Source organism: Delphinapterus leucas, chromosome 8 (genome assembly GCF_059928025.1).
Source record: "Delphinapterus leucas isolate spDelLeu-1000000601 "Yukka" chromosome 8, BTC_Dleu_Yukka2, whole genome shotgun sequence".
NCBI classification, from domain to species: Eukaryota; Metazoa; Chordata; class Mammalia; order Artiodactyla; family Monodontidae; genus Delphinapterus; species Delphinapterus leucas.
Genome location: NC_143136.1, coordinates 81,483,412 through 81,508,857, shown reverse-complemented (window position 1 = coordinate 81,508,857; position 25,446 = coordinate 81,483,412). Strand labels below are relative to the sequence as shown.

The window sequence follows — 25,446 nt, the reverse complement described above, 5'->3', positions numbered from 1 at the left end:
CAAGACGTACACACAAGACATTTAACAGAAAGAAAAATACTGTGAAGAGGAAAGAACTAGAGAACAGAACCAGACAATGCTGGGAATGTCACTGCAAGACAGCAAGTGCTCAAGTGCCAAATCAAGGGAACCGACGGCCTGAGACAGCAGAGAGCTCTGTGGGCTAGAGCTGTTCAGGAAGGTTTTCTAAAGATCAATTTCTTTTTCCTTCACTGTTAATATATTTTTAAAAACCGAGAGATAATTGATATATAGCATTGTATTCATATATATGTATATTGTGAAATGATCGCCACAGTAAGTTTAGTTAACATCTATCCCCATACATAGTTACCGTTTCTTTTTTCATGACGAGAACTTTTGAGATTTTCTCTTAGCAACTTTCAAATATGCAATGCGGTATTATTTACTATAGTCACCATTGCTGTACATGACATCTCCAGGACTTATTTATCTTATAACTAGAAGTGTGTACCATTTGACGCCCCTCTCCCTCACCCCCTACTCTGGCAACCACCAATCTGTTCTCTGTATCTACGAGTTCGGTTTGTTTTTCTTAGATTCCACATATAAGTGAGATCATGCGGTGTAATCTTTCTCTGGCTTGTTTCACTTAGCCTCTTGACATAATCTCTCATTAATTTCACTCTGGTCGCATAGGTTTTCTCGCTGTCCTGGGTATGTAAGCTTCATCTGACCTCCAGACTGTGTCTCTTGCTCTCTTGCTCCCTAGATATCTTCTGGTATCACTTAATACCTTTTCAGCTGCAAGTCACAGAAAGTTGACTTGAAGAATAGGCAAGTTTACTGGCTCAAGAAAGAAATCTAGAGAAGGGTGGGTTTTGGGTTGTTGAATCTCAGTGGCTCAATCATGTGATCAAAGACCCAGGATTTTTGGTCTCTTGGCTCTGTTGCCCACAGCTTGGCTTCATCCTAAGCCTTGTTCTCCATGCAGTCACAGGATGTGTCAGTAACAATTGGTGTTGAATGTCATCCTTTAGCCGAGGAGGAAACGGTTGGGAAATAGAATCTCTTTCCAAAAACTTGGCAAACTTTTATCTCCTTGGCTTCATCGTGCCCACCCCTGAGGATGGGATGATACTGTTTGTCTGAGACTAACCAAAACCCACCTCCGGAGTTGGGGATGGTTCTCCACAGCATGTTCTAGCTTCACAGTAGGGAGTGGTGGGCTGGATGTCAAGGAATTAACCCCAATGACCCAATCACCTCCCTTTCCCTTTTTACTCCTTCCACCCCCCGGGGAAATCTATTATTAATTTGTTTGTTTCTCCAGCTTTATTGCGATATAATTGACCTATAATGTTGTATAAGTTTAAGGTATAGAAACTTGTTAATTTGATACACTTATATTTTGCAAGATGATTATCACTATAGTGATAGCTAACACCTGCATCATGTCACATAATTACCATTTCTTTTTGGTGGTGAGAACATTTAAGATCTATTCTCTGAGCAACTTTTAAGTACTTGGTACAGTATCGTTAACTATAGTCACTATAGTTGTACTATTAGATGTACTATAGATGTACATTACATCCCCAGGACTTATTCATTCTGTAAGTGGAAGTTTGTACTCCTTGACCAACATCCGCCCTTCCCCCCAACCACCAGCCCTGGTAATTCTATTCTATTTTTCTTTATCTTTTAAAAAATTGAGATAAAATTGACATATGACACTGTATCAGTTTTAAGTGTACCACATTATGATTTGATATATGTATGTTGTGAAATGATTACCAGAATAAGTTTGGTTAACATCACTGTACACAGTGATGGGAACTTTTAAGGTCTACTCTCTTAGCAACTTACAGATATGCAGTATGGTAGTGTTAGCTATAGTCATCATGCTGTACATGACATCTCCAGGACTTATTTATCTTATAACTAGAAGTTTGTACCTTTGACCACCTTCATCCAGTCTCCACTCCCCCACCCCCTGCCTCTAGTAACCACAAATCTGATCTCTATATCTATGAGTTTGCTTTTTTTCAGATTCTACGTATAAGTGAGGTAATACAGTATCTGTCTTTTTCTGACTTATTTCACTTAGCATAATGTCCTCAAGCTCCGTCCATGTTGCTGCAGATGCAGGATTTCCTTCTTTATTATGGCTTAATAATACCCTATTGTATATATACCACATCTTCTTTATCCATTTGTCTGCAGATGGACAAAATGTTTTCCCTGTCTTCGCTATTGTAAATAATGCTACAGTGAACACAAGGGTACAAATATCTTTTCAAGACAGGGATTTTGTTTCCTTAGGGTAAATATCCAGAAGTGGAATTGCTAGATCATATGATAGTTCTGTTTTTAATTTTTTGAGGAAACTGCATGCTGATTGTTTTTTTTCTTTTTTAAATAGTGGCTGCACGAATTTACATCCCTACCAACAGTGCTCAAAGGTTCCTTTAAAAAACTGTGGTAAAATAGGAACTTCCCTGGCGGTCCAGTGGTTAAGACTCCGTGCTTCCACTGCAGGGGGCACGGGTTCAATCCCTGTTGGGGAACTAAGATCCCACATGTGGCGCGGTCCAAAAAAACAGAAAACAAGAAAAACCCCAAAACAAATGGAGCTGAGTGTGCCAACCCGTGATGTCAGAAACATACCCCAAATATAGGAATCACTTTAAAAAAATTGTGGTAAAATATACTATAACAACATAAAATTCATATTATATTTTATAGCATAAAATTTACTATTTAAACCATTATTTCAGGGTACAGTTCAGTGGTATTAAGTAAATTCACATTGTTGTGCAATCATCACCACCATCTATCTCCATTTTTCATCTTCACAAACTAAAACTCCATACCTATTAAATAATAACTCCCCATTCTCCCCTCCCCCAAGCCACTGGCAACTACCATTCTACTTTCTGTCTTTAGGAATTTGACTACTCTAAGCACCTCATATGGATGGAATTGATACTGTATTTGTCCTCTTGTGATTCGCTTATCTCACTTAATGTCCCCAAGGTTCATACATGTTGTAGCTCGTGTCTAAATTTCCTTCCTTTTTAAAGCTGAATAATATTTCATTGTATGTATATACCACATTTTGTTTACGCATTCCCCATAGATGACTTGGACACTTGGGTTGCTTCCACGTTTCAGCTATTGAGAATAATGCTGCTATGAACATGGGTATACACATATGTGTTTGAGCCTCTGATTTCAATTGTTTGAGGTATATACCCAGAAATGGAATTGCTGGATCATGTGGTAATCTATTTCTGACTTTCTGAGGGATGGCCATATTGTTTTCCATGGCAGCCACACCATTTTACATTCCAACCAACAGTGTACAATAGTTTCAATTTTTCCATATCTTCCTGAACACTTATTTTCTTTTTTTTTGATAAAATCCTTCCTAATGGGTATGAAGTAGTATCTCATTGTGATTTTTTTAAAAATTAATTTATTTTATTATTTATTTATTTTTGGCAGTGTTGGGTTTTCGTTGCTGCGCGCGGGCTTTCTCTAGTTGCAGCGAGCGGGGGCTGCTCTTCGCTGCAATGCACGGGCTTCTCATTGCGGTGGCTTCTCTCGTTGCGGAGCACGGGCTCTAGGTGCGCGGGCTTCAGTAGTTGTAGCGCATGGGCCCAGTAGTTGTGGCTTGCGGGCTCTAGAGTGCAGGCTCAGTAGTTGTGGCGCACGGGCTTAGTTGCTCCACGGCATGTGGGATCTTCCCGGACCAGGGCTCGAACCCGTGTCCCCTGCATTGGCAGGCGGATTCTTAACCATTGCACCACCAGGGAAGTCCCCTCTCATTGTGATTTTGATTTTCATTTCCCTAATGATGAGTGATGTTGAGCATCTTTTCACGTGCTTGTGCATCTTTTTCCAAGAAAGTTCAGGTCTTTTGCCCATTTTTAAATCATATTTTAAAATATTGTTGATTTGTAGGAGTTTTTATATATTCTGGATATCAATCTCTTATCAGATATATGATTTGAAAATATTTTCTCCCATCCTGTGAGTTGCCTTTTCACTCTGTGGATAGTATTGTTTGATGCATAAAAGTTTATCATTTTGATATTGTTCAGTTTATCTACTTTCTCTTTTGTTGTCTGTGCTTTGGTGTTTCTTTTTAATTTTTTTAAATCCTACCTAGTCCGTCTCCTTGATTAAGCCTTCTCAGCACCACTGAGCATTGTACCTCAGTACTGACTTGTTTCTAAGTTGCCTGAGGGTGATGACTTATTTTGCAATTTCCCCTCAAGTGGGGGACCATAGTCCCCTTGAGTTCACTTAATAAACCTAAATGTATATAGTGGCAGCAAATGTCATTTGTTCAATCAGTAGTTGATGGATGGATAGGTGGATGAATAAATGAAGAGTGAACCCAGGGACACACAGTCAGTTCTCTCTTACCACCACAGGTTATCCATGTTCTGACCTTTTCAGACAAACCAGTGTGTGTGAGCTTCTAGGCATCCTATGGCGGGCTCAGGGAAACTGGGGATTGGACTGCCCTCTCCAGTATATTGTGAAGTTGACAACTGAAGATTGTGGGTGTCTGAGCCAGAGAACTACTAAGGTGAAAATAGATGAACATGTAGCATTTGGGCCTTTTAAAACCTACTTTCACTCTATCTGAGGACAGGAAATAAAATTGGTACTGCTCACAATAGCTGACAAAAGTTTATTTCAGTAGGTGTGTCTTCTCAGCTAGGTGGAGAACCTCTATTCCCAGGTACACCTGCATTTAATCAACAGATGTGTTCCTAAAATTAACTGAGTAAATTACTTGTTTTACACTCATTTGTTCATAACTTCTTCATCATCATCATATCTGACTTTCAAAGGTTTATATCATACGTGTGTCAGGCAGCATGCTAGGTGCTTTAAAAGTATTATTCCTTCTAATTCCCTCAAAAACTCTATGAGATGGTATCATTACTCCAATGATAGAGATAAGGAAACTGAGTCTTAAGGAAATTAAATACCTTGCCATGGGTCCTACATCTGTGCTGTTTATTATGTGCTAAATGCTAGAGACATAAAGATGAGGCAGATATCATTGCCCGTGGAATTGCAGTGACAGAGGTGGACACAGGAGATAATGAGACAACAAGGAGGACCACCTACTCTCTGTCAGTGTTTAGTGAGTCAGGGAAGGCTTCCTAAGGAGGGAGGGCTCACTTAGGGCTCCTTCCTAAGGAGGGAGGGCTGAGCTGAGTCTTAGAGGAAAAGAGCACTGGAAAGGGAGAGTGGACATCTAATTGTTCTGCCAGTCCTGCAGAACGCCCTTCTTCTGGGACTGATGTCCCTCTTCTTTCGTGTAGCTTCCGACCGTGAGATTCCTGCAGGATCTCACAACGTCCTTGACTCTGATCGAGTTGTCTAGAGGTAGACACCAACCGAAGCCCAGGCCAATCACAGACTTGCCCTAGGGGTTTTCAAACCAAATCTCTGAACAAACATCTATCCTTATCTAATGGTAGAAATTGAAGAATGAACGCAGGGGCTGTTGGCAGCTGGGTTTCTTGACACGTTGAAGGGATGATCTAGAGGGAGAGTAAGGCCAATAAAAAGAGAGAACAGGGACCGGTGGTAGAGAGAGAGCCTTGGTAGTCTGCCTGTTCCCTGGCTTGGTTTTTCATCATTCCTTTAATAAGCCAGATCAATCTGTCTTCTTCTTTTTTTCTGTTTATTTTTTTTAAATTCATCTTTATTGGAGTATAATTGCTTCACAATACTGTGTTAGTTTCTGTTGTACAACAAAGTGAATCAGCCATATGCATACATATATCCCCACATGCCCTCCCTCTTGAGTCTCCCTCCCACCCTCCCTCCTTTAACTCAGTGGCTCCAGGTGGATTTCTATCACTTTCCACGGTAAGAGCCCTAATATACGTACTTACTAATAGGCATGAATGCTTGACTCTGGGAGAGTAAACGCTTAAACAAAATACCAGAAGCAAGCAGAGCAAGAGGTGAATTTAAACGCAGGAAGCCGCAAGTAGTTTGGTGTTTGTCAGAGTGTAAACATCAAGACAAGAAGTGGCAAGAGATGAGGCTAATAAGTAGACAGAATCTGATCATGGGACCTGGATATATTTTGCAAAGTACTTTGGACTTGACCCGGTATACATTCTGTTCATTCTACAGGGTTATAAGTAGGCATTAGGCAGAGGTTCTGTAAACTGTACAATAATTAGTAGTAATTAAGAGGCTCTTAACCTGGGAGTCACAGACAGGCTTCAGCTGTCTCCAATCCCTCTCAAATAGCATGAAAAATCTGTGGGTGTGTACAGGTTTATTTGTCTTTGTTTTTGTTATGGAAGAGGTCCCTAACTTTCATCAGATATTAAAGGAGTCCCTGACCCAAAATATGTATGAACTGCTATCTATGTACAGGCATTTTCAGGAGTTACTGACTTCAAATATTCATGCAAATCTCATTGCCCCCCTCCCTCCGATTTCCTCACGACGCTTAAAAACTGTTGGGCACAGAGAAAATGCTTCATAACTGTTTGGTTGGACACTGTCTTAAGAGGGGATTTTCCTTTGGGATCATGAAACGATGTAAAGAGATGATATAGACCTGGTTATTTATAGAGATTTTAACCGGGAATATTGGATGTGACATCCATCCTGTTATTGACTTGGGCAGCCAGCCAAGACCTGCAGGCTCTCGGAGGTGTCACCCGGGGCACCAGCGTTGTCTCTGAAAGCCAACTCCAAGCATCCTTGTCCTTCCACCCGCAGGCGCAACGACTACAAGTCCCAGGACGCTTCGCTCGTGGAGCCTGGGCGAGGGCGGGGCGGATCTCCGCAGTGACGTCACCGTCCCGGGGCGGACCGAGGGAGGGCGGGGCGAAGGGGCGGGGCGGGGAGGCGCCGGAGCGCGCCGGTGCTGATGCAGGATGGCTGAGCTCGCAGGAGCCCGGGAGGTCTGAGCCGGGAGAGGCTTGCTCCCTGCGCATCGCCTCGTCCGCCCGCCGCGTGGTCCTGGGCAGGTGGTCCCGGGACGCAGCGCAGGGCCAGGGCAGGGCCAGGGAAGGCAGGTGTGCAGCCGGACGGGCCAAAGGTTGATAGACTGCCCACCTACCAGGTCTCGGAGCGGCCAGAGCTGCCCAGCCCGCCGAGTTCGCGATGACCTGCTGAGAAGCTTCGTCGGAGGCTGCGGGAGGCGGCCTCGTTGCGGGCGGTGCGGTTCTCGACCACCTCCCTAGTTGTGCGGAACCCCGTCCCCCCGCCCATCCCCGCGCCCCTTCTCTCTGCCGCCGGCAGAGATGGCGGATCCAGCCGAATGCAGCATCAAAGTGATGTGCCGGTTCCGGCCACTCAACGAAGCTGAGATCCTCCGCGGGGACAAATTCATCCCCAAATTTAAAGGCGATGAGACCGTGGTGATCGGGGTAAGTGGCTGGGAAGTCTGGCCTCCCCTGCTGCTTCGCGCCGCAGCCCTGACGCCCCAGATCAGGCAGAGATGCTCGGGCTACCCCTTCGGACATCCCCTCGGGGCTGCCCTCTAGGGTGGACTTAACGAGAAATCCCCTCCCCCCCCCCCCCGTAGTTCCCCCCTGGGCCGGTGGAGGGTCGACTGGGGACCATGGGGCGGGACCCAGGCGGCGGGGGTCGGGGTGGGGGGCGAGGAAGTGTTCGGCGCCGCCATTGTTATTGGGGTGCGGGCCCAAGTGGGCCCATTGTTCCCCGCCCTGGCCACACCGCGTGGGTAGTGTGTTCAGGTTACCCTCAAGCCCACGTGTAACCCACAAATGATTACAGGCATTGGTTCAATTTATCGAACACTTTGCCTCTTCTCACGAGCTTGGTGAAAGAAACAAGGTACTGGAAAAATCCTAGCCTCGGCGCGGAGCTCCCACAGCTGTGCAGAATTGGCTCCCCGCGGCGTTCCTCCTTGCTCTGCACGCGGAAGGCGGGGGATGGGGGAACACTGGTGGCCTTGGTGTCTCCTGCTTCCTCTCAACCCAGGCTGCCCTGGCTTGGGCCTCGGTCGCAATAGGGCGACCCCCACCTGGTGTCCGCAGATCCTCGGGTGTGCTTCACGCTGGGTGGAGAGGAGGCTGTGCGCCCACGTCTGTGGGGCTGGGGGTCCGGAGCGCAACCAAATAGCCTCTGTGCCCAAAGAAGTTACTTTGTGTGGCTGGGGTCCCCCTCCCTCTTGGTCTCCCTTCCCACGTTACCCCTCCCCCCTTCCCTCACCTCCGCAGACTTGGCTCTTTCTGCAGCGGGGCTGCTGGTGGGGGGGAGGGAATACCATTGGGTTTTAGTTCTTAAAGGAATATGTCAAATGAAATAAGCCAGCCTCCCCCCGCCCCACCGCCCTTCCCCCTCCGCTGTCCTCAGCGTGTGTAGCTGATGGTGCCCTCTTTGTATGCGAGTCGCGTGGGGAGGGACCGAGTTAACGGGAGCCTCCCGATCCCTGCTGACACGTTCCTGGCAGCCTGCTCGAGGCTGCTGATGCAGCCTTCCCGGCCTCAGCATTGATTAAGTGATGTCATCCCGTTTACTGAGCATGCTCCGACTAACCCCCTCCCTCCTATTTCACCCAGTGGCTGGTGTATTTAGGTCAAGTGATTGACAAGTGACAATTTACTTAGGGTCTCTGCCCGAGTCAGCCCGGCCTTTCTTAGGCACCAGAGGCCGACATTTGCCGGCCCAAGCAGTCCCAGCATCTTCGCCAAGGTTGTGCCGCGGTCCCTGGTTATGGACCTGAGCACTGGCAGATGCTGGCTGAACCGGAAGACAGGCGCTCTCCGCGCGAGGGGAACAGAGGCAAGGCTCTGGCCTCAGGGCTTCATCTTGTACCTCCCTTAGGAAGGCAGCTCCTCTCGACGCCCTCTTCTCTCCTCCCAGTTTTCACAGCCATCAGAAAACCGTGACCTCCACATGCTATGGGGATGGTAGTTCACCCTGAGAGCTGACCTAAGAGGGCAGGAAAGAGGGGTTTTCTGTCTGCTTAGTGTTAAATTGAAGAAAAGATGTATGCTACAATTATTGATGAGGAAGATTCTATACTTAATGGCAGACATGGGATAGTGACATATCTGGCCGGTACATGGGGCAGATGGGGCAGAGGTGTTGGGATACACCTCTAAGCTAGGGTCAGCCTACAGTCTGACTTGCTATTTCCTGAGCCTCGCTATGGTTTAGATAGAGTGGGAGTTACTGGGGACATCTAGTCCCTGCCCCTTGTCTTGTAACAATTTTTTAACAAGTAATTGTGCAGCCCTAGAACATGGTCTGATGACCCTAGTTTTTCAGAGGTTTTAAAGAAAAGCTGAAGTTGTTTCTTCCGCTTTTCCTTCTTCCTCTTCCTCCTCTTCCTCCATCTTCTAAGGGTGATATACCAGGACTAATGAAGTGGAGTACTAAATCATCCCTTTGATCTGTGTGCAAGGCAGATATCCTTAATCTTACAGTTATTCTTTCATTTTGACACTACTATGAGTATATATTTAATTCCCGTCTACATATTCATGTTATTGAGTGAATAAAGTAAAAACAAAGTCACCATATAAAATAAGTATATTAAACAAAAGATTGTGGATGTGAATACACATGTAGCTGTTCAACTGTAGATTAACATTTATGATCATCTTACTATAATCCTTTTTTTAAAAAAATTTATTTATCTTTGGCTGCATTGGGTCTTCGTTGCTGCACACAGGCTTTCTCTGGTTGTGGCGAGCGGGGGCTACTCTTCGTTGCGGTGCGCAGGCTTCTCATTGCGGTGGCTTCTCTTGTTGCGGAGCACGGGCTCTAGGTGCGCGGGCTTAGTTGCTCCGCGGCATGTGGAATCTTCCCAGACCAGGGTTCGAACCCGTGTTCCCTGCATTGGCAGGCGGATGCTTAACCACTGCGCCACCAGGGAAGTCCCTTACTATAATCCTTTAATACAACAGAGAGTTTTCAGTTTTCTTTAAGGTAAATTTTTCTTTGAAATAAAGCATTCATATAGAAAAGTGTTTTCATAAGTGTACAGCTTGATGATTTTTTTTTTTATAAACACTCCTTTGTAACCACCTCTTAGACTAAGAAACAGACATTTTCAGGACTGCAGAATTCTCCCCAGCATCCCTCCCAGTCACTGACTCCCTCTGCCTCAGGGTAACTACTATTCTGACTTCTAATGCCATAGATTAGTTTAGCTTTTTTTTAAGCTTTATCTACATAAAACCATACAGTATGTTCACTTCTGTGTGTGAGTTCTTGCGCTCAACATTACTCTTGTCAGATTCATCCATGTTGTGGTGTGTAGCTGCAATTTGTTCATCCTCATTGTTCTGTAGTATCTCATATGAATGTACCACAATTTAGTTATCTAGTAACTGGTGGTAACTGTTTGGATAGTTTCCACTTCGGGGCTCTTATGGATGGAGCTGCTATGAACACGGTTTTACACATCTTTCAGTGAGTGTGGTACAGAACAGAAAACTGCCAGATGCTGAAGGGTGCTGGGACTTCTGTTGGCATGTGCTAGGACCCTTCCCATTCCTAATTAATAATGTGTAACTAAAGGAAGTGACAGTTCTGGCAGGCTGTATCCGACGTTGTACACCAAGTAGAATGGCTCCCAAGTCAATTCAGTAGGAACCATCCCACATGGCTCAGTTGCAGGTGGAAACTGCCTTAGGTGGGCATTCCCTTCCTTGCTTGCAGGGACAGAGATTGTGGGGATGACCAAAGAAGCCCAGAGCCATCCAGAAATGTCACCTTCACTCCCAAGAGAGATGAGTGAAGAATGAATTTCTGTGCAGTTATCTGTGAGTCCAAATTCAGAATCCCAGACGTTCTATTTGTTTTTGAAACTGGGGTGATTTTATTTCCTTTAACGTCTTGTTCATTTCTTATGGAGATGTATGCTAAGCGGGAGATTTTGCAGGTGGAGTTCCTAGATTTTTCTTTTTTAAGAAATGTCCTGTCTTGGAGGGATTATCTCTACCATTCTTGCTCCACCCCGCCCCCCCCATCCTGTGCAGAGCTTTCTTTCCCTGACTGCTCCAGCCACAGTCTCTTCCCACTATGAACTCTTGTAGCATTTATTCTGTATATGATCTCCTGATTTTTTTGCCTTAGATTATTATTAATTTTGATCATATGTTTAATGACATTGTAAGGCATGTGTAGAGACAAGGCCCATCCATGTTTTGCTTCTTTGTACTTCCCAGGGCCTTGCCCATAGAAGGCACTTAATAAATATTTATTGATCTCTTTGTTGAGCCTAGAAATCTTAACTCTGATGTATTTAGCTGATTTCATGGACTTTTAATTGACTGTAGGCTGTCGGGGGTAGTTAAAAAATAAGTTTAAAGAGATGTGCTATTCTTTTGAGCAGGCCTGGTAAGAGAGCATATAATACACTTAAATGTTATAAGAAAATTGGGAAAGAACTGTATCCAGCCTTGTTAAAAATTAGGAGTGCTAATGATACTCGTGGTGAGCTAGAAGTGGAGGGCGGGGCTAGGGACTCCACATTAATTCTTCAGAGAAAAATATTGGATTTACAGCATTTCTCAGAATACTACTCCATTAGCTGCTAAAATTCCGCGTGAGTCATTCATTACTTTGAGCTCTGCCTATTGGTTTTGATGCATCTGTATTGTTGGAACTCTGTTTTAGAGAGTTCTCAGTGAGGTTCTTTGAAATGGACTTATACCCTTCAGTTTTGGGCTTTCCTCTTGTTTGCAATCCTGGGAAAGCAGGTGTTGTTAACCATGGGTGCTTTCCCTGGGACAATGTAAGTTCTGACTTGTTTGAAAGCCAAAGCAAAATATTAGCTATAAACCCTGAGCTGGCCTTCGGGTGGAAAGTGGCCTCAGGCTGTAGGAGCTTAGATTAGTTCTGGGCAGTGGATGGGCAGGGAAGGCAGGAGCCAGGACAGAGACCAAATTCCAAGCCTGAGTTATCTTTGTGGAGATTATGGGCTGAAGATGTGAAGAAATATGGCTAGAACTTTTCTTTTTGTCCATAGCAATGGTCTTTTAAAGCAAGAGTATTTTCTTTTAAAATTTATACAGAGTAAAGTCACTTTTTTTGGTGTATAGTTCTATTGTAGGGGTGTGAAAAATACATAGAGTTGTGTAGCTATGCTGTATTAGTTTCCTGTTGCTGCTGTAACAAATTACAACAAATTTAAAGGCTTAAAATGATACAAGTTTATTATCACACAGCTTCCATAGGTCATGTGGACAAAGGATGTCGCAGGCCATTGATGGTGCCCCCTGAGGGGAATTCAGGACATAGAAAAACAGAATACTGGCCCTAGATAGTTAAGATGCATATCGAAGGAATGGTTTCCTTAGCCCAGACTCTTTCATCTTCCCATACATAGAAGAGCACTAAAATCATTAACTTGAGATGTCTGTTTGTTGTGATTAGCAGTAATCTTTTGATGTTCCACTACATAGTTTTGTTTTGTTTTGTTTTCCCCTGCAAAAACTCCTGTATATCCCGACTCCTCCTTTACCTCTTTGGAACAGTCCCTCAGAGCTATCTGAGAGGCTGCCATCCCGGGCTATAGTCCTCAGTAAATGTCCTAAATAAAACATATTTCTCAGCTTTTAGGTTGTGCTTTTTTTTTTTTCAGTCGACAATCAGAAGTCCATCAAGTCAGCTGGTTTCTCTGTTTAGAGTCTCACAAGGGCAAGAGCAAGGTGTTGGCAGGGCCATGTTCTTTTCTGGAGGGTCTGGGAGAAAATTCATTTCTTTGCTCATTCAGGTTGTTGGCAGAATTCAGTTCCTTGTGGTTGTAGGACTGAGGTCCCCATCCCCTTGCTGGCTGTCAGCCTGGGCTGTTCTTAGCTTCCAGAGGCCACTCGCAGGTCCTGGCCACATGGCCCCCTTCCTCTACCTTAGGAGCCAGCAGTGGGTTGATTCCCTCTCATGCTTCAAATTTCTCCTGCCTCTTCTTCCATGGCTTGTCTCTCTCACTGACTCCTCTGCCTCCCCCTTTCACTTTTTCAGGGCCCACTTGGTTACAGTGAGCCCAGTCAGATAATCGGGGATAATCTCCCTGATATAAGGGCGGCCGATTAGCAATCTTAATTGCATCTGCAGAGTTCCTTTTATCCTGTAACTTCCACATATTCACAGCTTCCAGGGATTAGTGTGGACATCTTTTGAGCCATTATTCTGCCTCCACATACCATACTCAAGATACAAAGCAAAAAAAAAAAAGATACAAAGAAATTTCATCACTCCAAAAAAAAAAAAAGTCCTCATGCCCCGCCCCACCCCCCCACCCGTAATCAAACCTTCTCCCCTCTCTTAACCCCTGGCAACCATTTATCTGTTCTTCCTTTGTATAATTTTTGCCTTTTCCAAATTGTATATATAAAAATGGAATCATAGGGCTTCCCTGGTGGCGCAGTGGTTGGGAGTCCGCCTGCTGATGCAGGGGACACGGGTTCGTGCCCCGGTCCGGGAAGATCCCACATGCCGCGGAGCGGCTAGGCCCGTGAGCCATGGCCGCTGAGCCTGTGCGTCCCTGTGCTCCGCAACGGGAGAGGCCACGACAGTGAGAGGCCCGCGTACCGCAAAAAAAAAAAAAAAAAAAGGAATCATAAATTTAAGTATCTTTTTGAGCTTGGGTCCTTTGAGGTTTAGGTTGTTGTTGTTGCATGTATCAATAGTTCATTCCTTTTTATTGCTTAGTGGTATTCCTTTATACAAGTTTGTCACAGTTTGTTTATCCATTCACCTGTTGAAGGACGTTTGTGTTGTTTCCAATCTGGCATGATTCTGAAAAAAGCTGTTATGAACCTTTGAATATAGGTTCTAGTGTGAGTATAAATTTTTAATTTCTCTGGGGTAAACACCCAGGAGTGGGATTACTACAATAGATCATATTGTAACTATATGTTTAACTCTAAGAAGTTGCCAGTTTTCCAAAGTGGTTGCACCATTTTGTGTTCCCACCTAAAAGCGGTAACATTTTAAGCCAGCCTTTTAAAGAATGTATTCAGTCACTGTGTCTAGTGAATACTAACAGTAGTGTTTAGTAGTGTCAAGATATATCAGTCCTTCATTCTCTTGTGCCCTAACTTCAGGGATGTTTACATGAGATGTCACATGTTTAGATGACTTAGCGGTTTCCTGTAAACCTACCCTCTGAAACCCTGGAATGAGTGAACACAGGAGAGTAGCTATAACCTGGCATGTGTCACTGGAGGCCACTCATGTTGGTGGTGAGCACACAGTCGATGCTATGTAAATGACTGGGGTTGGTAGAGGCAGCGGGGAGGGTCAGAGAGAACGGAGTGTGGATTCACTAGCTCTCTGTGGAGCATTTTTCAAGTTGCTTAGCTTTCCTGGGCCTCAGTTTGGTCATATTTAAGGTGGAGATAATTACTTATCTCACAGGGTCGTTGGGATGAAATGAAGTGGTCAAAACAGGGTCTAGCACAGAGAAAATGCTCAATAAATGCTAATTATCTCCCACATTTCCTATTCCCCTTTTAATTTTCCTCATTTTCAGAATTAGCCTTGCCCCCCAAAATTACTGCCCTTAACTCTGGCTAGCCCCTGAAAGCCCTTCTTGCATCCCCATTTCCTAGGAACTGGTTCACCCCATTCTCCTGCTTGGAATAGCCACTCTTTTCCTCTTACCTGTGGAATTCCTAACCATTGGAAGGCAGAGCTCAGGTTCCATTTACTCATAGACTATATCAGCTGTTCCTATTATCTGCAACGATCACACATAGGTGTGTGCACACGCATGCGTGTGTATATCCTCCTCATGTAAATTGCAAGCTTCTGAGAAGCAGGAGCTGTTTTTTTTTTACGTCTTTGTCCCCTTTTCTGTCATTTTCTTGTTGCTTAGTAAGTGTATCTTGATTGACAGTTCTGTCTTCCCCTTTTCCCTGCCTGGAATCAAGTCTCCCTAAATGCCAATTTCTGCATTTCCTTAAATAACTTGGGCATCACTGGGGATTTCCCTCTGCTTCCACCTGTGCTCATCTGGCCTAACTCCCCTGTTTAATGACAGTGTTTTGCATCCTTGGCTTTTCTCCTCCCTTCAGAATACGAAACCTCCCCCACCTTTGGGTTCTCTTTAGTACCGGCCTCAGGTTTCTCACCCGTGTCTACTTGTTACACAAGCAAAAACAAAACTACATCCTCCCTAATGGTTTCTCTTGAGTTAAAAAAAAAAAAAAAGCTCCCTGACAGATCCAGTTTCACTTGATTTCTCTCAGGTTTTCCATAGAGTCCTATTTTTGTGGCTGAGAAAGCTCCTCCCTTAACCCATTTCCTGCACATCAACCAAGTTCCTTTTAGTAGGAAGAGAGATGTTGAGTTTGTGGTTATTTGCAAATATTGCAGAGCTTGCGAGATAGAGTTTTAGATTCATCTTACTGTCCCCAGCACCAAATTTGGACGTGAGGCAGACAGCCCAGGACCATCATTTCCCAGCTCTGCGACTTCTTAGCTTTAAGAACTTGGACAAATTGCTACACCATGCTGTTTCAGTTTCCCGGCCTGTGAAATGGGGATAATAACACTCTCCACCTTGTGACAGTTACATGAGCTAATGTGTGTAGATTGCCAAGTACGGTGCCTGGTTCAGAAAATGTACACTGTTGTAAGACCCACAATGGTTATTTCTCTGCACACCTGTCAGACTGACTAATCTGGGGAAAGCCTTAGACCCTTCACAGGTGCGCTGGTACCTTCAGGTTGTGTTAAAGAAAAAATTATTCTCACACTTGTAAAAGATAGTAAGGAAGACTATTGTAGTAGGGGGTCTATAGTACTGCAATAGGGAAGAGAAACCAGGCTCAAGTACAAGTGGAGCAGGTTGGTGGGGGGATAGGTGGATGGACAGTCACTAAGAGGGGACATGAAAGGTAAGGGGGATTCTTGCTGAACTGACCTAATAGGATTCTTGCTGCAGGCAGGCCAGATATCAACGTTTTAAGATACATGTATTGCAGTATTGAGGGTGATTAGATATTGACGGTGGTGGGGATTCTCTCTAAACTGCCTTAGCAGGAGTCTTGCTCAAATTGGACTCTGCAGGGACAGACATGGAAGTCCAAGGTCAAGGCCCAGTTGAGAAGAGGGCTCAGCGGAGCCTGACTAAAGTTCGATCAAGGAGAGAGTCTTGGGACTTCCCTGGTGGTCCAGCGGTTAAGACTCCACGCTTCCACTGCAGGGTTCAGTCCCTGGTTGGGGAACTAAGATCCTGCATGCCACGTGGCACGGCCATAAAAAAGGGGAGAGAGTCTTGTTCATTTGGAACCCAGATGCTTCAGTGGGGGCATTCGAGACCTCCATCCCCCAGCCCTACCTACCTTCCTAACCTCACCCCCGACCCTATGTTACGTCTGGGCTTCTGTTCCCCTAAAATATTAGGCTTCTCAATGTCTGCCCTTCGCCGCCACAGCTGCCCACATCCCACATGCCTGGGATGACCGTCCTCAAAGTGTACCTGCATGGCAACATCCACTCGCCTTTAGAATCTCATCCCATGGTGCGTTTTCTGAACACTTTTGTGACCAGCTCCTCTCCCCCTCCCCTCCCCCCCGCCACCCTGGCCAGGTTAGATGCTTCTTCCCTGCACCCCTCGTACCACGCAGGACTCCTGTCAGACCTCCCCCACTACTGCATTTCATTTATTTGGGTATAAGTGTCCTTTCCCCCAATTAGACTAAACCCCTTGGAGGGCAGGAAGTGTGTGCCATTCGTTTCCATCTGCAAGTCCTGGACTAGTAGCTGGAATAGAGTAGTTGCTCCGTACAAGATGTCATTTGAAAGAAGCGAAAGAATGCCGACGCTCCTGGGCTGTCAGATGTCCAAGCCTGGGGTTATTTGCTTGGATTTTTACCTTTGACCTCTGTCTAGCTCTGGTAACTTCTTTCCTGCTTTGGATATCTTCATGGTTTTGTTGTTGTTGTCTTAAAAGAAATAGCTTTTGCAGGCGTCCTGATATATGCTCACTGAAAAGACCTCAGACCATGCAGAAAAACATGAAGGAGAAGGTTAAAATCACTGTTAATTTTATGAACCAGAAAACATCATTGTTAACATCTTATTGTTTATTCCAGCTCTTTTCTATTCTATAGGAAACATACTTTGTTTAAAAATGAAGATATGATTTTATAAAATCTGTTTTGAAACCCAGCATTTTACTTAACGGTATACCTCAGACATCAGCATTTTTAGAGGTTGTATATAATTCCATATGTGTCTAATCAGTACTTTAACCATTTTCTACTGATGGACATTTGTTTTTCTTCTGTTTTATTCTTCAGTTATAAACAAAGGTGTGACAAACATCGGTGTATGCATCTCTTTGTGCTCTTGCCCAATTTTTTGTTAGAATACGTTCCTAGAATTGGGATTGCTGGGTAAAAGGATATAGATGATTTTAAGGTAGCCACAGTTTTTGAGGGGGAGCAATGTAGAGATGGTGAATTGTCTTCTGTTTTATATTCTCATTTCTTTGCCCCATGGCAAACTCCATGGGGTTGGTGCCAATTTGTCTCATAAGACATCCCTTCATACCTCAGCTAAATTAAATTCTTACCAAGAGCGTGTGCTTCGTCATGCACTGTTAACCCATAGATCCAGAACACGGCAGTGTCTTCATATTTTTAATGTAAACCATAGGATTTTGTTGGCTGTCTCTTGTCAGTTTCAGTATCCTAAAGGATGTTGTTCCTTGGAGGTGATCAAAAGCGAAATCTGTCCCTTGAGACAGCGAGAGATAGAGGTCAAGATTGTAGTCTTAAAGAAAACTAGGATGGATGTGTCCTTTCTTCTTGGAGCTAACAGTGAATGGCCTGTGATATCTTCCAGGCAATGGTAAGTTGAGAAGGGATATAATAGCCCTCCCAAAAAAGCCCTAGAAAGAGCTTTTTTTTTTTTCCTTTTCCTTTGATTACTAGGTACTCTTAAAAAAAACTTATATAAAATTTCAAGCATACACCAAAGTGGAAAGAATATCAAAATATACCCCCATGAATCTATCAACCAGTTTTAGCTATCATCAACAAATGGGCTAATCTTATTTTTTCTATACACCCCTAACCTTATCTCCCCAAATCACTCAATTATTTTAAAGTGAAATCTGATGTCTCACATTACTCTATCCCTAAACTTTAATAGATATCTCTACAAGATCAGGACTCTTAAAACCACAATAACATTATCACAGCTAACATGTACACAATTCCTTAATGTCAAATACCCAGACAAATTCCTCCCATTGCCTTATAAGTTTCTTCTACAGTTGGTTTGCTCAGATCAGAATACTAGGTACTATTGATTACAAGTGTGGAGGAAAAGAAATGCTCATACGTACCAACCTTGAAACAAGAGGGAGGGAGGCTTTTGCTATCGAGTCATGTGTGGCAGTAGAAACACACACAGAGCAATCAGGGCTAATCGAGATGTCCAGCGCATCTCCCTTAACAGTAGTAATGTCCTAGTTATCCTTTTTAATAAACCAATGCCAGCATTGCAGAATCACCCACAAAACCTATTTAAAGAGCAACATGCTTTATAGCTTCCCTCACTGCTGCATCTCCCCTTGCTTTAGTTGGCTTGCATAAACGTCAGCAAAGCAGGACACGTCACTCATTTGTCTTCTAAGCTCAGTACCCACCCTTATAAAATCGGTACCAACTACGTTTAGAGCAGTTCTTTTAGGTGTGTCTTGGTGTGTTAGTATTTATTATCTTTTCAGTCAGTGCATACTCATCCTTGATGTGAATTGAATACTGGAAAATAAATCCACAGAGCTGAAGGGAAAACATGCCAGGTGAGCAGATGAGAAGAGAATTCAGTGTAACACAATACTTTAAGGAAAAAGGTTTGTAGTTCTCTTTTTACGCATTTTCTCATAAAAAAAGAAACCTTGGAAAGGAGTTGAGGTTAGAGAAAAAGTGCAAATAAAAACCAAATCCCACACGATCGATGCTTTAATTTCTTTGACTGCAGAGTATGGTCGTGAGAGCTGCTGATATCAGTAATGTTATTTTAGGAGCATTTTGTTTGAAGAGCTTGGTCACCCAATTCCGGGCTAGCAAATCTCAGGGACTCTTCCCAGGCTCTCTCACAGAGCCGTCTCCCCACTCCCAGGTCTCATCTGTTCTCAAGGGGAAACGAAGAACAGCCTGCTTCAGTTCTCTGAGGAGGTTATATCATAGTTTTTTACTGAATGAATGATCGGGTCCCTCACTCCACAGAGATTACTGATGTTCATCTGGGAACCTGGGTAGACAACAGCTCCGTCTGACATCAGAAACTTGGGGTAGCCTTGGGGGAACGGACTTCTGCTCCTCTTTCATGGCACCTCTTGCTCCATAGAGAGGAACAAATGCCAATCTGATTGGTCAGTGTCCAAACCTCTATTGGTCCTGGTTACTGGTGGGCAGGATCCCTTGGGAGGCGGTCAGTTCCTTCCTCTATCTGGCCTCTGTGGTAAGCTGACCCCTGCAGGGTCTGGCTTCCTGGGCTGGCTCCCGGGGGCTGGCTGTTTTTCCATCTCAGCATCATCCACTGCTGAGTGGATAAGTTCGTCTGGGCCCACAGATTCGGGCCCCTGTGGGCTGGTCTTAAGGTTCAGAACAGGCTGGGCTGTGCGACGGTGGGGTGGTGAGGTGAAGAAAACAGGAAGACCACACAAGCTTCCTTGCCCAAGCCTTGGCCAATTTTGATATTGGGATAATGGGTGCTAGTGCCCTACCCAGGTGGTGCTTGGACACCTGCTGTATCCCTGTTCCTGTGTAGAGCAAACTCGCCCGCCCAGGGGGAGAAGGCGGCTGACTGTTAGGGGAGGCTTCTGGCATTCCAGGGCCCCTGGTACTAATGTCATCACGATAGCATCGAAACCGTCTTCAAACTACTAATAGTTTGTTTATCTAATATTTGTGAAAGTAGACTTTAGAAGAGAAGTGTTTAGCTCTTCAGTGATAATTACTAAACAACACAACCCACTAATTATCTGCTCAAACAAGTGGGAAAAAATCCCCACCTGAAGTGCTGTATCCTAGAGTAACACTTGCTCGCTCATGTGTGTTGTTAACTTTCCCTTAATGAATATGCCTCTTGGAAAAGACTGGCTTGAGAATTTTTTTTTTTTGAAGTCTAGTTGATTTACAATGTTGTGTTAACCTCTGCTGTACAGCAAAGTGATTCAGTTATACATATATAGACATTCTTTTTTATATTCTTTTCCATGATGGTTTATCACAGGATATTGAATATAGTTCCCTGTGGAGGATGTATTTTAAACCATATTTTCTGATCTGGACATTTATCTAAACAAGTTTGGAAAGGGGAAAATATACACCTATCTAATACTCACTTCCTTCGTTCTATTAAAAACAAATATAAAGAGGTAACATATAGGTCAATGTAAAGCTTTAAATGAGTTCTTTATTACTATGGAAAATGTTTCCCTTTCTAAAGAGGTGTTTTTCTGCACTGTGGACTTTTTGGAGCTTCACTGTAGTACTGTGCTGTCCAAAATGGTAGCCACCAGCCTCGTGTGACCATGAAGCACTTGCAGTGTGGTTGTCCAACTCGGGGTGCGTGGGAGATGTAAAATGTAAACTGGCTTTCAAAGGCTCTGTACCAAAAAAACACAGGAATGTAAAAATATTAATTTATTCATTAATTCTTTTGGTATTCATTTCATGTTGAAATGATGACATTTTGGATGTATCGGGTTAAATAACATTGATGAAATAAATTCCCCGCTTTTCTTTTCACTTTTTAAAATGTGACTACTAGAAAATTTAAAGTTACATGTGTGGCTTGCATTTTTGTCTGACATTGTGTATATACATACATACCTATATATATATATCTTTTTTTTCTCTTCTTATTCTTTGGTGGTGGCATGCGGCATGTGGGATCCTAGTTCCCTGAGGAGGGATCGAACCCCGCCCGCCCCCTGCATTGGAAGCGAGGAGTCTTAACCACTGGACCGCCAGGGAAGTCCTGGCACTATATTTCTATTGGCAATATATTTCTATATGACAGTGCTGCTGTAACATTTAGATGCTAGCATTCTGATTGTTTTTGCATTTATTAATTTTGGTTCCAGTTTGGCATATTGAGGGCTTATTGTATGCTAAGGTCAGTGCTAGGCACTGTGGACTTCCTGTGATAAGTAAGACAAGATCCCTGCTATCAATAACCGTGTATATAATTAACTCAGCGGGCGGAAGCAAGTGAAAAAAAAAAAAGTAGTGTGCTGTGAGTGTCCGAAGAGAAGAGGAAGCACAACCTTGACGGAGTTAAAAAGAGAGAGAAAGCACATCCAGTGGTGTTCTGGGAAACCTCAGGCAGGGGGACCGTTTGATCCTTACCTCGAAGCTGGGGTAGGAATCTGCTCTGCAAATGTAAAATTTGCTTCTTTATCCTCAGTTACTTTGCAGTTCTGCATAGCCGCTTTAGAGATTTCTGTTTTAAATATGGTTGAGAAAAAGACCTGATAAGGGATGTGTGCTGTAGCTGGGCGTCACCCTCCTCTACCACCCCCCCACCCCCCGCCCCCCACCCCCCCCACCCCCGCCCCGCCGCCAGGATTGTGCTCCACCCCGCATCCTGTAATTAAGTACCAGCCATTTGCAGCGGGTTTGTGATGCGGATTTGTGATGCCTTTGCGTGGGTGACATCGAGAACACCAAAAGGTGACAGGGGGCCTCGTCTTGGAAATGCCGTCCTGCCGTCCTGCGTCAGGCTCCAGCCGCAGCCGCCCCCGGGGGCGGCGGGCCTCGCCCTACCCTCCGCTGGGTGCTGGGTCGACCTCCCCAGCCGGCGGATTTTAATTTCCAGGCAAGGAGCGCCAGGGTGATGGCAAATTTGCTGCTTACCTTGTCTCCATTCTGTCGCTAATGCTGGGAATGATGAGACCTCTTGTCCTGAAAATACATTCCCCTTCAGCGCAGGCACCTTCTAATGAGGTCCTTCCCCGCAGCGGAACAAAAGCTGCCATTAGGAGGACGTCAGGGGGAGGCCGCGCTGCTGTGGGAAACCTAGGCAACGCCGCCTTTGTCGCTCACAGGTGCCCCTTCTTTGTCCTGGCATCTGGGAGAGAGGTCACCTTGCAGGTGAAGGCCACACAGCTTTTTGGAGAAGGAGCTGGAAACTTTTCCACCCCTACTTATGTCCCTGTTTGTGTGGGTTGGCACAGAATTGATTTTTCCTCCTTTGTAAATGGCAGAAAGGCTCATTCACATGATGGTAACATGAAAGAACAGCAACGGCAAAATCAGCCATAAACTTACCACCGTACATCATCCACGTTAATTATTTTGTATCCTCCTTTTTCCTCTCTCGGTTGACACTTAACATCTTTGAAAATAAATGTATACCATAGATATACAATTCTGCCTTTTTTGAAAAAACCAAATCCTACTCCATAAATGGGTTTCCATGTTGTATAATATCTTCATGGTTATAATTTTCAGTGATGACTTAAGTGTGCTTTGGGCTGATAGATCACAGTTTGCTCATTCAGCTCTCATCTCCCCTTGCTCTGGGTGATGCTTTAGTGATCATATGCATGCACAGAGCTGTTTTCTTTTGCTGAGTTATTTCTAGACGATACATTCTCCAGAAGTTGATTTACTGGACCCAATGCTGTGAATATTTAAATTGATCCTATTCAGTATTATCCTGTTGCTTTCTATAGGGGTCTACCCATCCCTATGGCCTCTGGGGATATATGAGTATCCCATCTGGCAGGGAATTAATTTTTAAGGTAAAGGAGATAATCATTTGAGAGGGTAATTTATAGAGCAGTGGTCTGGGATTTATGTGTCTTGGGTTTTGTTCCAGGCGTTTCCTCTGATTTTATATGAATTTTAAACTAAAAGTATAACTATTCAGTGATCTGTTTTACTTTGGAATGTTGTTGGCATCGGGCACTTCTGGGGTCAGGCTGGTGAATGGGGAGCCTCCTGGGCTTTAAAGACGAAGGAAGGACTTGGAAGTGTTGGTCCACCTCCCAACGTTCATCAGAGGAATTGCTCGGAGGTGGTGATCTACACTTATGTTTAACTCAAGGCACTTCTCACATGCTCACAGATATAATTATTCATGCTGTGACATTGGATGAACTTCAGACCTTGTCTAACCTAACAGCAGCTCACGTAGGGATACATCTTGCTGGATGACCTGGGGCATCTTGTAGGAGTCCATCCTTCCAGGAGGTATGGTGGCACCATGCAAAACGCATGACTTCATGCTTTAGTGGTTCTATACATCCAGGCACCAGCATGCTCTTTAGTTCTGGGGTAGCCCACCAACCAGGCTCATCGTCCTGTGGGCATCACGGGCAAACCCAGCGCTGGGACACGAGAACCCAGGTAAGGTAAACAAAAAGAAAAGCAAGATGAATAGGAACTCGGGCCAGGCTGAAAATGAGAGGAAAAGAGTGCTGTGGGCCCCCTTCCTGGGTGTCTCTATTCTCTGATCTTACTAGAGAAGACAGGACACATTCCTTTTCTTAGAAAATGACTTTGAATACAAAGTATTGTTCTCTATTGAATAGGTTTAGTCACTTTTTTGGGGTGCCTTGATTATCGTGTCAAATACCACTTATTTAAGAAACTTATTTGTGAAAACTTTACCTATTACTCTGATTAAATTTTAGGTTTTATAGAAGTGATAAATTAAGGCATACTCATGGTATAAAGCTCAAAGAACACAGAAGGAGATAAAGAGAAAAGGAAGGATGAGGTAAGAATTTTTACAGGGGAGGAAAGTTATTCAATGTGATCACTGTGTGTTCAAGGACTGGAGGAAGCCTGCAAGCCACATTCAAGAGGCTTGAGGACAGAGGAGCAGCAAGGTGGTCAGATTAGAATAAACAGGACGGAATGAGATGTGGAGGGTCTTGAAAGGGGGCTAGAGGAATTGAAACTTGGTTTAGTTGACTGGTAACTCTACTCTAGCCTGTAGCTGGCTCAGAAATACACCCACGAAACATTTCTCCTTAAATCATGTATCCCTTGGCCTCAAACAACCTTTTCAGGTTCCCACGAAGGCGGGTACTGTTGAAGTTTGCTCTTCACAGCTTTATGCCTGGTGGTACAATGCAAAACATGCATGTTCTCATCTATCCCAGACGAAGTTCAACAGTTATGGTCCCTTGATCTGTCATCTAAAAGGATTAATATATCTTGTTTAACCCCAATAGTTACGGGATGAAGGTTTTTTTCATGTGTGGATCACCAAATTTCAAGGAATTGACACACAGTAAAGTATACATAGCTTAAACCACATTTAGCATAATGTTTTTCTGATGATCTAGACACTTCCTGGAAGAATTTTGCATTGTTGGTAAGAATGGTCTAATTTGGGATATTGTATATGTCAAAGGCTCCTCATTGTACAACAGTAGTTTCATGTCTGTTGCTGTCTGTTGATCTTGCTATTTTAAGGGAAGAGATGATAGAAAACAACCCTCTAAAGTGGCTTAATTCTGGCAGAATTTCTTCAGCACTAAATTGCATTTCAGTAGATGGAGCTTACTCTGGAAAGTGAGTGTGGGAGGTCAGAGAGAAAGTGCCTTTCAACTTGGATGCTTGGGAGAACCATATTTAGAGAAAACTCCTCAATCTTTTAAAGGTTAAGAATAGCCTGTTTTTTTATTTTCTATTTGCCTCACCCCACCCCAAACACAACTCTAGTGTTCAGTATAAATATCAGTTGATAAGAGCGTCTCATTAGCAGAACTACAGACAATCTGTGTGTTACTGCTCTTCTCAGAGACCTTTATGAACCTGTTTGATGACCAGTAATTTTCTTCTTACACCAATGAGGTTATATTCTTCCCTGCTTGCTTGTGAAATATTGTAATTCTAACAGAGTAGTGACAGCGTATCACAAAATCTGCTTGACTTAACAAACACGTAAATGCTTTACGTTTATTCAGCCATTTATTTTAATCCTCAGTACCACTCTGTGAGGTAGCCACTATTGTCCTAACCCATCTCCTCATTTCCACAGATGAGAAATTTGGGACACAGGTTAAGTAACTTGCCTAAGGTCACACAAGAGTAAGTTGTGGATCTGGGATTCAAACCCAGGCACACTGGCCTCAGAGTCCTTGCTTTAAACTGTTTGCTATGTTGATTTTGCTATTTTGGTTCATACCAGGAATTGAGAATGTTTGGGTGCACAGCATTTTCTAAATTCGAGTTTCTCTAGGTCACTAGTTCCTTGAGTTATTCCCTGATAAAAGGGTTTGATATCAATTAAATGTAGGAAGAGCTACCCACATTCTCTGCCTCTTGGAGACCCGAGCCCCCCAGCTCCCTCAAGCAGTCCTGCCATAAATCAGCACGCTTAGCTTTGTTTAACTTGGTGTTTCTGAGCTGAGGCATAAGTTTGGGACTGCTGTAGGAGAAGGTAGCTGTAAACTAGGGCTACCCTTGAAAATGGAGGATTTTTTTTCTCTCTCTTTCTTGTCTTTGCATTGATATC

The 25,446-nt window shown here is 44.1% G+C and overlaps 1 protein-coding gene across 1 annotated transcript in view; it reads left to right on the top strand.

Annotated features, from left to right (window-relative positions):
• The first annotated feature begins 6,837 nt into the window (after positions 1 to 6,837).
• KIF5C (kinesin family member 5C) overlaps positions 6,838 to 25,446 on the top strand; it is a 166,879-nt gene continuing 148,270 nt past the window's right edge. The window contains exon 1 of the mRNA XM_022569689.3: positions 6,838 to 7,391. Within this exon, the coding sequence (XP_022425397.2) occupies positions 7,266 to 7,391 (126 nt within the window). The 5' untranslated portion in view covers positions 6,838 to 7,265. The remainder of the gene's footprint in view (positions 7,392 to 25,446) is intronic.